A 15,543-nucleotide genomic window follows, 5' to 3' on the forward strand; every position below is an offset into this window, starting at 1 on the left:
TATGCAAATCAGCCCATTACATGGCAGCCAATTGCAACCTGCTGTTTTTCATTTTTCCCGTTCTATTCCCGGCCATTTTCCAACCTCTCTTCATCTTCATTTATTACTGCGTCTTTAAGAGTGAGCTCTGCTCTGTTTGGCCACCCTGCATTAAGCCTCGGTCAAATTGCAGTCCGCACTCTGTGACACACTGTCTACAGGGTTCCTCTCAGGTCACTGTGAACGGGCTGGGCTAAACTGCTGCAAGCTGAGTGGGTGGTCATATGTTAACGTATTCATGGTTGTGATATCACAGACACAATGAATTCAAAAGGACTGTTTTTGCAGCCTATTTTCTATACAGGGACTGTATGGATTGAGAAGTGAATGGTACTCTTTGAAACTCATTTTTTCAGTTTATAATGATGTTCCTTTTAATGTTCCTTTAAGGCCCATGTGTCAAACACAAGGCCCGTGGGCCAAGTCAGGCCAATGGCACAATCCTGTTAGGCCTGCAAAATTATTTTAATTTTCTACTATTATTAGCTCATTTCACCCTGAGATACACTACAGTCCCCAGCATGCACTGCAACACAGCGTGTGTTCTGATCCCTCCCCAACAACGATCTATAGGCCAGCAGTTAAATCAATTTATTTTTATTCTGAATTATTTACAATTTTATTTTTGAAGTATTCAATGGCTATTTTTAAGGCAATGTTTTAGGGCCACTTTTAACAAAATTAAAAATAGTAGACTTTGAGAATAAAGTCATAATATTTTGAGATAAAAAGTAATTCGGTATGATATTTTAAGAATAAAGCCATAATATTTAGAGAATAAAGTCATAATATTTTGAGATAACAAAGTTGTTCGGTGTAATATTTTCAGAATAAAGTCATAATATTTTGAGAATAAAGTCCACCAGGAAAAGCCAAAGTGATTGCAAAATGAGGGGAGCAACCTCCTCATGTTAAAATGAGGGACGTTGAGGAGTTGGTGGAGCTATATATTCGTATCGGTTTCACCCATAAAGAAATACTCGGTTTAAAGAACCAGACGGACTTGGAGGAAACTGTCTCTTCTATTGCAGGAGAACTCGCAGGCAGTGGCCTCTACAAGGCTATCTGTGGTTACATCTCCATGCCATTCGAAGAGGGCTTGTAGTTTCACAGGAGACAATAAGAATGATAATCAAAATGATTGTTCCTGACAGATCGGAACTCCGGTGTGCTTGGCGTCTTTGTCCTTGCCATTACAGCAACTGAGGCCCCAGCCTTTTATGGCAGCCCCCCTAAACTTAGCCTACTTTATCCTCTAAACATCGCGAGTTTATTCTTTTTTATTCTTATAATATTACGATTTTACTCTAAAAAATGATTCTATATTATGACTTTTTTCTATTCTCAAACTCTGTTATTTAAATTTTTTTAACAGTGGCCCTAAAACGCCGTTGTTTATTTTGCTGTTGCAGTTTTGGTGTATTTTCATAAACAATGGCCCGGTAGGGTAATTTCAAAATGCTATGTAAAAATGAAATCTGACAGCTGGCTGACAGATTTACTGTGGTTTTTTAATATGGCCCTTTCCATGGTTGAGTTAGACAACACTGCTGCTTCAAGGCAGTTAACATTTAAATATCTTATATTTACTACAGTATTTAATAGAGTATAAATTGATACACTGTTCATAAATCTTTTAAACTTTTAAAAATCTCCTCAGTTCATTTGAAACCTTCTGGCAGATGATGCTGCTTTAGATATTCACTCTACACAGCAGCGGAAGGTCTGGTGGGGAATGTAAATTGATTAAAAGTGCTGCGTCATGTGGCTCGTCATTTCAGAGCGGTGCCAAGTCGTGTAGTGTGAAAGGACTTGTGAGTTGTGAGTGCAGAAGTTGTGTAATGTGAAAGGGGCCTTACAAACAGCATGTTGTTTATCCTCTGGAGGAGGGAGCCTGGCCCCTGGCCTCTGACTGAGCCATTATTTCACTGTTTACTAGAAAAACAAGGCACACTTGTTGAGTGTGTGTTTATGTGTGTGTGTATGTATGTGTGTGGGTGTGTGTGTGTGTGTGTGTGTGTGGGTGTCACAACAGGACCTTCTGTTGTCCTTTCAGGCCTCTCTATCAAATTCTCACTGTGCTGGAAATGAGGAAAAGGGGGGGACGGTTTATCAGCGTTAATCATTAGAGTGATCATTTTCTGTCTGACCTCTCAAGTGAGTGCTGGAGTCGGCTATGATATTGTATGACATACTGTTGTGTGTAAAAATGGACAAAAGTGGCCAGACCTCAGAGCAAAGATCACTGCTTTTGTCCATATGCAACAGACTTTCATCCATATAGATAACAGCTACTTAACAAGTCGACACAGTTTGAGGCGAGTGTGTGATGATTTAGGCACATTCTTAGCACCATGCTAATTGGTGGGGTATAAGCGCCCATTACTTGTTAGCTACATTAGCCTCATAGCTGCAGTGCAAACTACAGAGGCAAACATGTCTTGGTTGATTCATAAGGATGCAAACGGTCAGCAACAATACTCAGCAAAGCTGTGGCACTCAAACAGTATTCGATTGGTATTGGGGGACCTGAGAAAACATTCTGTGCAACACTAATGCCAAAACATTATCTGAGGGTGCCCTGTGGCATCAAGATGTGAGTAACAGATCCTTGATCCTTGAGATGGAACAGCCACGAATTGGACTTGTTGTTCCAGCACATCCCAAATGCTCAAATGGATTGAGATCTGGGGAATTTGGAGGCCAAGGCAACACCTTCAGCTGTCCGTCATGTTCCCCAAACCATTAATGAACAATGTGTGCAGAGACGGCACATTATCCTACAGAAGGAGGCCACTCTCACCAGGAATACCATTGCCATGAAGGGGTGTACCTGGTCTGCAACTATGCTTAGGTAGGTGGCATCACACTCCCTGCACTGGCTTGTCTTCTTCGTGCCATCACTATTAGTTGTGACACTCGTGTGCCCATTGTAGGAGCAGTGGCAGTGGACAGGGGTTAACATGGGCACAGTTAAGCAGTGTTTCTAAGTAATTTGTGGTCGAAATCACAAAAGCTTTTATAAGAAAAAAACTTGCGAAGGTTCTTAAGACTAACAAGTTCCTAAGAATGTTCTTAAATGCAATTGAAATGAATTGAAAAAAAAACACGTAAACACGAAAATCTTCTAAAGAAAATCTCATTGTTTTCTTATGTATGTGTTTTACCATGTACCATAAATGACGCGTGATACAATTTAGAATTTTTATTAACTGTTATTTAGTTTAATCCACTCAGAGGAGAAAAATTGAGGAAAAACATCAAACCAAGAATTTAAACATTTTTAGCAAACAAGAATTAGAGTTAATGGTGGAAAAAATAGCTAACAAAAAAAAAAACACTTTCATTATAAGCAGTTTGGAAATGCTCTAAGTCCTATGGCCATAAAAATTTGGCCCTTGTTAACCGCTTAAATGGCCAGGAGCCCAAAGTTTTATTACACACTTCTATAATTTAAGAATAGCTCAACCAGTTTGCGCTATAGTACCTGTAGTTACTGGATAATAACCCTTAGTATGTAATAAGCCTGGGATTTTAAGGGGTTAAAATGACACCTGCACGATTCTCCCACATGCACACACACAGGTTATGAGAACCTACTGTTTATTTACTGTCCGATAAATTCCAGACTAGATGTGTCGTTGTTTATGAGTTGATTAATGTTATTCGCTTCGTCTGTGAGTGGTCATAATGTTTTGGGTCATTGGTGTATAGACAAAGTACACAGAGTACAGTGGGTCCCTTTCTCACATCATCCACCATAACAGGCTAATTTAGTTCTTTTTCTTACTCATTTGTAAAGAGGATGAGACTCAGACGTAGTGCTTTGGCTCTTCAGTCTGAAATCTGTTATTCAGTGTTATGGAAAGCATCACCCTGATGGGCCGTGCAGCAGAATGCCTCTGCTTAACGCCTGACTGCAGGCACACTGGAGCCAGCGGAGATGGAACTGCTGAAACGTCTGAGGACGCTGGATCACACTCTGACCTCACTCGACCTCATGCAGGAAAGTGGAGAGCCACTCTTTCCTCTGAGAAAATGAGTTTCTACTGAGAGGACAGCAAAACGGCATGAAATCAGCCCGTAGAGGAGGCTGTGTGTGGTCTGCTGCTGAATGCTGATAGAAAAAACAGGCCAGTCTTCACAAACAGCATACTAACCTCACGTTTTAGCACTCTACTGTATGGTGATGAATGTCTAAAGCTTGTAAGAAATGTTTGGCCAATCCAGGCTTGGCATCAGGGGGTCATTTATGGCATATATCCACCAGGTAGTGTGGTAGCTTGAAGCTCTGGGTCTGGATTTGTAACCATAGCGTGTGGTGTCATACTGCCAGCTGGAAAAACACTTTGAGTGGGGGAGATGCCCCACCAACAAACCTTTGTGCCTCACTACTTTTTATTGATGCTTCTGTAGTGGCAGGTAAAAACTAAGTGAAATGAAACTGGCCGATGTTTCAGCTGGACGCATGCCTATTATAAAAGGCTACATCAATTAACACAGTAGGGTTATGCATTCATTTGTATTGTATGCGTTTAAGGGATTGCCCCATACTTTCCTTCGCTTTTCTGTGCCGCGTGGATACACTGACTGCAAAACAGATGTAGCATATATGCAGCTAGCAATTACAAGCTAATGCACATTACACTGTTAGAAATAAAGGTTCTGTGCAGGTACATTTTTCATTCATCAAGGTACAAACAATGTAATTGTTCCCTCAAATGTACAACAGTGGTTTTAAAGTCCAACTGTGCACCTTATAGAAGTTTTCTTACAAAGCAAATCACCAGCTACAGCCATGGATGCGTGATCAAATTGGCCGGTTTTTGCTGCAAACGCAATCAGTAATCAGCCAATGTATTATTTTTATTGCCTTGGGGGTTTATGATGTAAATAATGCAAGTTGGTTAAAGCCACTCACTCTGTCTTTACATGCTGCTGCTGCACCGATACTGAAATGCTACAGCATAGTTATGCTTGACTGATTGTGCTAAATCAACTCTTGCATTCCATGAATTCTTAAGAATGTGGCCCATTTAGATAGCAAAAAAAATCATGTTATTATTATTATTATTATTATTATTATTATTGTTAACACACAGTACTAAAAATACACTACTGAGCTATGGGGTTAAAAAAGGCTAATAATTCACCAGAATATATGCCATCGGCCTGTTTGACTCTCTCTCTGTGTGTGTGTGTGTGTGTGTGTGTGTGTGAAGGCTCTAGCCTAAGGAACGCCTGTCAGTAGACAGGAGTGCTGTATGCATGTGTAGATAGCTTGCTGGATGGTCATTGCTGCTGGCCCTTCAGCTGGATACTTATTAAAATGGTTTTCCAAGAAATTTACTGTACACACACACACACACACACACACACACAAACACACGCACACACGGTGACCAAACATACAAGGTCATCTTCAATTACATTCACAGTTTACCCTGTGGTTAAACAAGTGAATAGTGGTAAGTGAACAGCTCTACACTACAGCTCAGAATAATCAGGGATTACAGATGTTATTAAGTAGAAATGTAGTATAAATTATAACAAAAATGAAAAAAAAAACATGTACTTTAGTCCATTTTTATTTTTCTGTCCCATTTGATCAGGACGGTTGTGCTTTACACTCAAAAATCAATAAAATGGACCAACAGAAATTGCATGAAATAACAGGAAATTATTTAATTAGGTTTTGTTCCGACAGCAGTAATACATAGATATATAGATATATAGATATACATATATAGTATACACACATATAGGTCCATTCTAAATAAAATGCAGATTTTATTTTCAGATTTGTGCTGTGCTGCACTTTGTACTGAAAACTTTAAGGTACATGATAATATACCTTATCTAATCCAATAGGGGGTTTTCCTCTAATTTCACCAAGTATACAACATTTTTTCAAATGTTTCTTAAGAAATATGACTCATTCTCATAAATAGCAGGATTCTAAATAAATCGATTTCACTGAAATAGCCCTGCATGAGTGTATTAGATTGAGTTCTTCTAAATGTGATGTAATTTGTCATCTTTAATAAGATTACAGTTAAAATGACAGGTTGAAGGATGCAGTCTGTCCCTCTGTCCCTAAAAGTAAGAGACCACCCTTTATTTATTTCATTTCCAGTCAAAACCATTAAGACCAAGTTACTCATTTTTCCACTGAAAAATACACAAAAGCCAAAGCAACTAAATATAAGATTTCAGTGTCCACTCTTTACCTTTATTACAGTCATTCAAAGAAATCTGGAGGGACATTTTTCCACACCTCCACAGTTCAGTCTTACAAGAAGCTTCTAAAGATAAAAGTAATCCAAAGCACATTTGCTCATTAATCAAATCACTGCTGAAAAATCTGATTTTGTCAGTAACTCGTCCAACAGGTTTACATGTGCTTGGATAATGATATTAAGGGAAAACTCAGAGTCTACATGAGTCATGCAGTAAGAGGATTTCTGCTTTGCAACCCACCAATAAGCTTACAGAAGAAGGAGGAAGTGTGCTGTTTACATGACCACTTGAATAATCAGATAACTGCCAATGTCTGATAATGATCCTGGTAATCAAGATTATTGATGTGCAGGTCTGGACTCTGGGGTGGTCAGTCCATTGCTCGAAGAACATCAGCAGCTTCTTTGTTTGATGTGTCTGTCTCCTTTTCTCAGTAAGAGCTTCTTGAACAGCTACATATCCTTTCAGACCCACAGCACTGAGTTGTCTTCTCACAGTGGAAGGATGGACAGAAACACCTGTGGATTTTTTCCACAGGAAAATTAAAATAAAAAAAATCCTAATTGAATCGAGTTGTGAGGTCAGAGACTTACAGCCTTACTACTGGGGTCTGTAGTCATGCACCCAAATCGACTGCTGAAATCGAAAATGAATAAATGAAGCCTCATTAAACAGCATAAAGGCCATTCATCCTATTAACCCAAGGTCAGAGTGGGAGTGAGTGGTAAACACACCCTGAAATCCAGCGGGACAGTGCGAGTGGTCTGACCTCTGATAAAAGGCAGGATTGATCATTTTGGCCTAAGCCAGAGGCGCGTCGATAAGAGCACTTGGCACGTTCACGCTGGCATTGATCGGCCTGTCTGAGCTGTAGGGACTCCTCAGGAGCCACGAGGCAGCCACGGCAACAAGACTCCTCTTACAAGGAGATGCTTTTCACCAGAATAATCTTAGCCCAGATATACAGAACCATCGACAGATCGATCACATTGGTTTGACTTTAGCTTAGGCTTCAGAGGTTTTGGGGTTGTTTTGGCACAAATTTAGCCATGTCTGTATCTACCAGCTAGCTACGTATCCCTATATCTCACGGCGCTATCATGCTGGCAGGGTGAAAGACCAGCATGAACTTCCTCTGAGACAAATGAAAAACTTCTCATATATCATTGGACAGCTTAACACGCTTGGAGGAGAACACTAACTGTTATTTCTGTTATGTCAGCTAACAAACAGAGAGGGGGGGGCATTCAACCTACCCAGAGACAGTCTAATCTCCTGATTATAGGGCCAACATATTGCATATGAAAACCCAGTTTTTTCAGAATTTTAAATATGATTTGATTTCCCTAAATAGTTGGTATTTATTCCCAAATCAAACTTACATACTGGTTGTGATTTGTTAAACACTTCTGGTCATGGTGTTGTTCCAGGAAGCAGATTTTCCACACTTTCTGAGAAAGTAATGTTTCATTTTTTTAAGTCAGTCATTATTCTGATCCCCACTAAGTCAAAATATTCAGTAAATAAGATGATATAATGAGTCTGAACCTGAAACAAAAAAAGATTAAAACACTTTTTTCTCTTATCTGGTGGAAACATAAAAGCATGTGATCCAGACATGTAGTTATATTGTGCTACTCATAGGTTAACTACTAATAAGTTATGCTTGTCTTATTTGCAAGTGAGTTCTTAGTAGATAAGCCGCTAAATTGGCCACCTCCACCAGCGAAACGTTACTCCACTGTTAATAATTAGTGCCTCTCTTAGTAAATCTGCCCTCATGTTTGTTACTTCATAACACCGAAATCTTCACTATTATTCTAAAATCTGGAAAACAGTAAACACTAAGAAAAGCCCATCTGTGAGTGCAACAGTTACAGCTTAGTTGCTAGTGAGGTGCTGTAAATATACAGTATTGTACTGTAAGACAATCATAAAATAACAGTATCTACTGAAAACACAGTATGTTCCTGTATATCTACAGTAACACTCAACATGTTTTTATAGCTAAAGAACACAGAACATGTAAAATTAGACATTGGATTACTTCAATTGGATTGGCAAAGATCTTTGCATGTAAACGCAGCCTGAGACTCTGAATTTACAACTAACTGTTTTACACTGGCAGGTGTGTCCAGACTTTTGAGTGGCACTGTGTATCTCATACCAAAGCACACCAAGCCTGTGACTGCATTTTGGTAGCACTGTATTCATTCCATCTCACTCTCGAGGAGAGTATCCTAGTTATTAGAGCTCTAACTCTCTCTAAAACGGACAGGTATATTATTGCCTGTAATCCACTTCTGTGCTTTAACTAGATGCAGTGAATCCAACTCTGCGGAGCTCAAGCTTGTAACTCTGTCAGCTGAAGGTTTAAAAGGTGGAAGGTTAGGAATATTTAGCTCAGAAACCAAAAACAGGTCTTCATAAACTGTCTGGAAAAGCCTCTGAATAAAGGTTTATGAATTGTAGATTTTGCTAAAGAAGTTTTTCTGAGGAAAATAAACAGACAGCCAAACTGTGTTTGTATAACCTCTACAGTTCATCTTCTCACGACTACTTAATAGTAGCTTGTCAGACTTGTGATTTTTTTGTGCTTAAAACTGTAAAAGTAGCTACAGTACATGCTGTAAGATGAGGAATACAGATCCATTTGTCCTGTAAATCTCACAGGTTGTAGGAGTGCAACCTTTTTTTAGCTTTCCTTAAATTACATTCAACTAAATACCGCTTGAATTCACCTTAACTGTTCCTCAGTGCTAATCGTAACACCTGGTTACATTTGCTTTAAATGAAAGCTTTAAGTGCTGTTTATCTGATTGGGACAGTGTTGGTGTCTACCAGGTCTTCCAGGTGGTTGTTAAGAGTCTTTTAATCATTTTTGAACTTCAAGTACATCATCTTCTCTCTAGTGAAATATCTCCTGAAAAAAAACATTATGTTCTACTTCATAGCCACTTTGACTGGAAATTAAATAAACAAAGGTCCCTGACTTGCTGTATTTTGCTCTTACCCGTAACGTGCAGCTCATCTCCGCTCACTTCGATCTTCAGGTAGAGTCGTCCTCGCCGCTCAGTGTGGTCCGTTCCACACAGGCTTGGCACATTGAGCACACACTGCTTATGGACGTTCATATCACAGGCTGCAGACATGGACACAGACAAAGTGGTCAATATCTGTATTAGCAGAGCCTGAAGGGCGTTGCTTGCTTGCAGCAATGATCTAGAAACAGCTTTGCCAAAAAAATATTTTACACATTCATTAAAATCCTTCAATTCTAGTCTTAGTATCGAGTTAACTTTACGACGCATTGTTTAGTAACTATAATAAATTATCAATATATTTTACCCAGAGAGGCCTAAAACATAAAAACCCGCAGAACACTGTACACTGACAAAGCACAAAGATACTTGTTGTAATCATTTTAACTAATTAACTTTAAGGAACTGAGCATCTCGCAATTGATCTGTTCCGATAGTTTGGTGACAGCCCCTCAAACTCATTTGTATCTGCCGCCAGAGGAGCTACAGTCTGTGCACGGCCACGCTGGCCACATTGAAACGTATCAGCGTGTAGATCAGAGAATTCTGTGAGCCACCGTATTATATAAATAAATTATATATATACACTGATAAGGCATAACATTATGACCACCTCCTTGTTTCTACGCTCATTGTCCATTTTATCAGCTCCACTTACTATATAGGTGCCCTTTGTAGTTCTACTATTACAGACTGTAGTCCATCTGTTTCTGCTGTGTCTGATCCACTCAGACCAGCGCAACACACACTAACACACCACCACCACATCAGCGTTACTGCGGTGCTGAGAATGATCCACCACCTAAATAGTACCTGCTCTGTGAGGGTCCATGGGGGTCCTGACCACTGAAGAACAGGGTAAAAGGGGGCTAACAAAGTATGCAGAGAAACAGATGGACTACAGTCGGTAATTGTAGAACTACAAAGTGCACCTATATAGTAAGTGGAGCTGATAAAATGGACCATGACCTTAGAAACAAGGAGGTGGTCATAATGTTATGCCTGATTGGTGTATATATATATATATATATATATATATATATATATATATATATATATATATATATATATATATATAAACATCTAAACATCTAAACAATCCTCTAACCTAACAATATATATAACCTAAACAATCATCTAAACATTCAGTTCTTCCAGAATAAAATGAATACATCATTAAATATCTGTTGAAATATCAGTCAAATCTACACTTCTGCCCAATTTAGCTGATTAATTTTAAGCAATTAACAGCCGATGCTGAAATAAATCAGATATAATTGTGCATTAATGATGTGTGACTTGTGTTCCTATTTGCGCGTTTGCATGTTCACAGTTATTTTCTACTCTATGTAAACATAAATGTATAATTTTATTATTTTATTGTACATTTTGTAACCTAATAATAGTTTGATCATTTTGTAGTGTATGCAGTGTAAAACTTTTACGTCTTGGTTAATCGATTACGTTTGCAGTAAAGAGGAACTGAACTACTGCTTTCAGCTGGAAGAGGAAAAAATGATGACTTACTGTCACATTTCATGCCCTGGTGGATAAGGCCGTACAGCAGGGAGCCACAGTGATCGCAAAAGGTCGGGCTGCCATAGGTGTGGATTTTAAATTTATGCTTGCTCCGAGGGTCCTGGAGATGGAGAGATGGACACAAACAGAGACAGAGAAAAGTTAGAGTACATTAATCACAGATGTGATCAAATTTAGAAAGGCAATATCAAAGACAGCTGATAAACATCTGCCATCACAGCTGAGCTATTAGAGATCTCCAGTGCAGGTTGAGTCATCAAATGTTTTGACATTGCAATCCAAACAGAGCTGACAGAGTGGATGAGAGCATCTCAGAGCAACAATCCAAACTCTGAGAAAATCCCACACAACTGTGCTACAGCTTCACGGGTCACTACAGGAAACAAACGTGAAGCTGCAGAAAGGAAATGGTGCACTTTATAATGAACATCTGATAGTTTGTTAATGATTGTTATAACTATTTAATAGCAACATGTGCATTATTAAAAGGCGCCATTTGAATTATTAACCATTGATGACATACAAATAGTTATTTGATACTTTTCATTCAAAAATTCTAGTCATTATAATTCTGCGTGAATTGCAAGTTTGTGGTAAATAAACTTTTAACCTTCACCATATATATATATATATATATATATATATATAAATATATATATATATATATATATATATACCCTATTATATTGCAACTATTAGTAAGTAGCTATTTATATGAGCCTGTTATTCTACTGTTACCAATGAAACTACAGGTTTATTTTTATGGTTATAAAGGCTTTATATGCAGTCTTTACATCAGAGAGCATAACATAGGACACAAACTGCATTTATGCTGAATTAGGAAACAACTCAGTGCATCGTTTAACCAGGATTAAGGTATTTTCAGATATAATATATATCATTATGTCTTATACATTACATATCACTGCTGTTGGAACAACACCTCATATCTCCATTTTCCAGTTTTTGACATAATTTGAAAATACCTGTTGTCCTTTATATTGTATGTGGATTTCATGATAAATGGACCAAAACAAAAGAATCAGAATCAGAATCAGAATCAAGCTTTATTGGCCAGGTATGCTTACGCATACAAGGAATTTAGTTTTGGTTACAGGAGCTCACAGTGCACAGTATCAGACAGACATTTACATGTAGTGAATAAAATAAAATAAATATAAAATATAACAAAATAAAATAAAGTATGGGTCTGAAGTTAAAGTGCTGAGTGCAGCAGCAGTTAAAGGGTGTATAGTGGCAGAGAAAGGGATCAGTGAGGTAACAGTCCGATAAGTGGGGTAATAAGGCAGGTAAGTAAGATTCTAGAATAAACAGTTCCAGAGGATGGAGTTGAATTAGATACTATATACCAGTATTTATGAAGTGCAGTTTGAAGCTGGAATATTGTTTTTGTGTAATATTTTAACTGAAGAATGAAGGCTTTAAAGGCTTAAAATTACCTGAAAAAAATCTGATTCCATTGACTTGTTTTTTCCTTCGCCTGTAAAGTTACTATTTTGGTACTAATATTATTGGTATTTTGGTTTTGTTCTGACAGCAGTGATATAAATTATTATATATTCTATATTAAATATGTATTTTTTATATTTATTAAAAAAAAATGAATAACCAAGTCCGGAGGAACTTGAAAAGATCTGAAAAATGAGCACACTGAATTCTATTATAACCAATTATACTTCCTAACTTTCCAAATTCAGAATCATGTAGATACATATTCAGATCAATGCATCACAATTTCACATGACTATGAACAAAGCTACATGTCATTTTGTCCTCAGTTAAAAGAAGATGAAGAAGGAGTACATTCTTCATTCTTGGCAAACAGTGACCGAAGAAGGCCATTGATTATGTGCTGATTGCAGAGGAACAGCATTAGACCTAATCTGATTTGGCACTCAGTATTCAAGAGCGCCTTCAATCAATGAGTCTGATTGGGGGAAACCTCCAATCAAACATCGTGATTCCCTTTGATTGGGTAGATGCTAAACTGAAACACCATGTTGAACAATAAATCAATAAAAACATCTGCATTAATCTTTTTTAAATTCAGACTCAAGTTTAAAAATCTATAGAATTGTCTCTCAATTTATACTCACTGAGCGCTTTGTTAGGAACACCTCCTCGTTTCTACACTTATTATCCACTTTATCAGCTCCACTGACCATATAGGAGCACTGTGTAGTTCTACAGTTACGGACTGTAGTCCATCTGTTTCTCTGCATACTCTGTTACCCTGTTCGTCAATGGTCAGGACCCCCACAGAGCAGGTATTAGTTGGGTGCTGAATCATTCTCAGCACTGAAGTGACACTGACGTGGTGCTGGTGTGTTAGTATGTGTTAGGCTGCTCATTTGAAGAATTTCACAAATTTGGGAAAAAAAATAAAACATAATATGTGGTTGGTGTAAAAGTTATGGCACATATTATGTAAATTATTAATTTGTTTTTCCAAAAAACAAATGGAAATTGTGCACTACAGTGTGCAGAGCATGTCATTATTAAGTGTGTTCCCTGTAGAATGAAGAAACTCAAACGAAATCTTTTGGTGGTGGTCCTCCCAACCTAGCAGTGATACTGATGTGTGTGAAAACTCCATCAACACCACTGTGTCTGATACACTCATACCAGCACCACACACACTACCATGTCAGTGTCACCACACAAATAGTGATCCACCACCTAAATAATATCCGGACAACAGCAGTCCTGTGGTCAGAACCCGACCAATGATAAATAGGGCTGATAGACTGTGCAGCAACAGATGGACTACAGTCTGTAAGTGTACACCTATATAGTGGACCTATAAGGCAGCTGTTTCTAATAAAGTGGCCTGCTATTTTATATTTTGCTTATTCGTTCAGTGAACAAAACACACATCAGTTTAGCAGAAAGAAAGGAGCAGGGAGCATGATAAAGGCAGGTCACCCAAACAGGCTCATGCTTTAAATGAGTAAAAGGACTAAAGAGGGATTAAGTACCGTAATTTAGCAGATTCGCTCCATTTGATCAGCAAAAAGTACAGGGCTTTCAAACTCAAAGACAAGTGAGACACAACCAAGGGAGCGAGTGAGAGGGATTAGGATATTGCCTCTGTAAGAAAAGCATGTGTATGAGCAGCAGGTACTGAAGATTATAGATTCGTCAGCTCACTCTCAGGCAAATCCAGAGATGTGTGAAACCGTAATGCAGAGTGCACTTTGGTGTACAGTATCAAAAGGCTTTCAAATACAGCAATAATATGAATCATACCTCAGTGCTGCTAAAAAGAACGACTGAACAATTGATCCCCTGCACTCACACACACACACTAAGTTATTCCAATTGATCAGTGGTCTGTGTCCTGGAATCTCCCCTATACTGGGCTGTTTCAGGCTTTAATAATAATAATAATAATAATAATAATACTTAGGGATGCCTAATGCTATCGGCATCAGTACTGACTCCAGTCATCTGGATTTTGTTTTTAGTAAATCAGGCCACAAGCTGACACATCAGAAACACTTAAAAATCTAACTTAAATAAACATAAAATTAGCTGTGTTGATTACGATAAAACGAGACTCAGCTTGATTATCGTTATTAAAAAGAGTGAAAATATAAGTGAGAACTGTGACGGTGTCACATATCCCTCTGACTCTGACGTTCTCAAAGACTCCATTTCCCAGAACTCCTTTGGAGAGCATGACACAATAGAACCTCCACAATCCACCAATCACCATTCTCAATCACCTGGGTACTGATCTGTCTCACCTGTTCTGTTTATCATGTGACTAGATCTAGCCTAGTATATAAGCCCAGGCTTTAGACTAGTTACTTTGCGTGGTATTGCTCCTTTGCCCCCTTTTTGAGTCTTGGTTGCCTGATCTTGTTTTTCTTATGTTTGTCGTTTTGTGTTTTTTGGATCTGACCACTCCTGTTTACTGACTACAAGTTTTGTCAAGTTTAAACCCTTAACTAGTAAAGTTTTCAAGTGTGGTTTTGAGAGTATTCAGATGAACGTGAAGCACCTCATGATCCTCATTACTGACTCACTCGCTCTCATTTAGCTGGCATGGATGAGCGTGGATTCCAGGAGGGATCAGTTTACCACCCTTTAAAATTTCACAACTGGCTAATTAACACCCAGTACCTCAATAAAATGCTGTTAGTTTAAAAAATATGTGCTATTATAAGATATTTTATTAACATGATCCATCATTAACATGGAGAGGAATTTGTGCCAAATTGAAAAGAAATAACTACACTCAAAAAAATAAGAAATGCAATGCAAACATGAAACTACATTTCCATGGTGATGAGCAGAACACATGCCAAAATGAAAAATAACACAACCTCTGTTACAGTTTTCACATTACTTGACCTCTTTACTGAAAAACGTATATGAATATTTTCATGTAAAAAATGAAATGCTGAATTTGTGTCACCTTGAAACATAATGAAGGCACAGCCATCCCGCAGCGCTTTAAACAGATTTCCCTCATTTAATTGCGGTCATAACAGTGACAATATTGAAATCTAAGACACATATGGCGTTACTTTTCACAGGTGGTGTGTGGAATATGCACCACAATAAAAAGCAAAACCTTTGCTACAAAGCTTCCATTTCACTTGACCTCTTTTTTGGACTTTTGGAAAGCAACCACAATAGTGAAATGCATTGCACA

At 38.2% G+C, this 15,543-nt stretch overlaps 1 protein-coding gene across 2 annotated transcripts in view; it reads right to left on the bottom strand.

Annotated features, from left to right (window-relative positions):
- prkcaa (protein kinase C, alpha, a) overlaps positions 1–15,543 on the bottom strand; it is a 229,093-nt gene that overhangs the window by 78,014 nt on the left and 135,536 nt on the right. For both annotated transcript variants that reach the window (XM_036570116.1, XM_036570117.1), the window contains exons 4-5: positions 10,848–10,959; positions 9,293–9,421 (exon numbers count right to left, since the gene is read on the bottom strand). In XM_036570116.1, the coding sequence (XP_036426009.1) occupies positions 9,293–9,421; positions 10,848–10,959 (241 nt within the window). The remainder of the gene's footprint in view (positions 1–9,292; positions 9,422–10,847; positions 10,960–15,543) is intronic.

Source organism: Colossoma macropomum, unplaced genomic scaffold (assembly GCF_904425465.1).
Source record: "Colossoma macropomum unplaced genomic scaffold, Colossoma_macropomum, whole genome shotgun sequence".
In the NCBI taxonomy this organism is placed as follows: domain Eukaryota; kingdom Metazoa; phylum Chordata; class Actinopteri; order Characiformes; family Serrasalmidae; genus Colossoma; species Colossoma macropomum.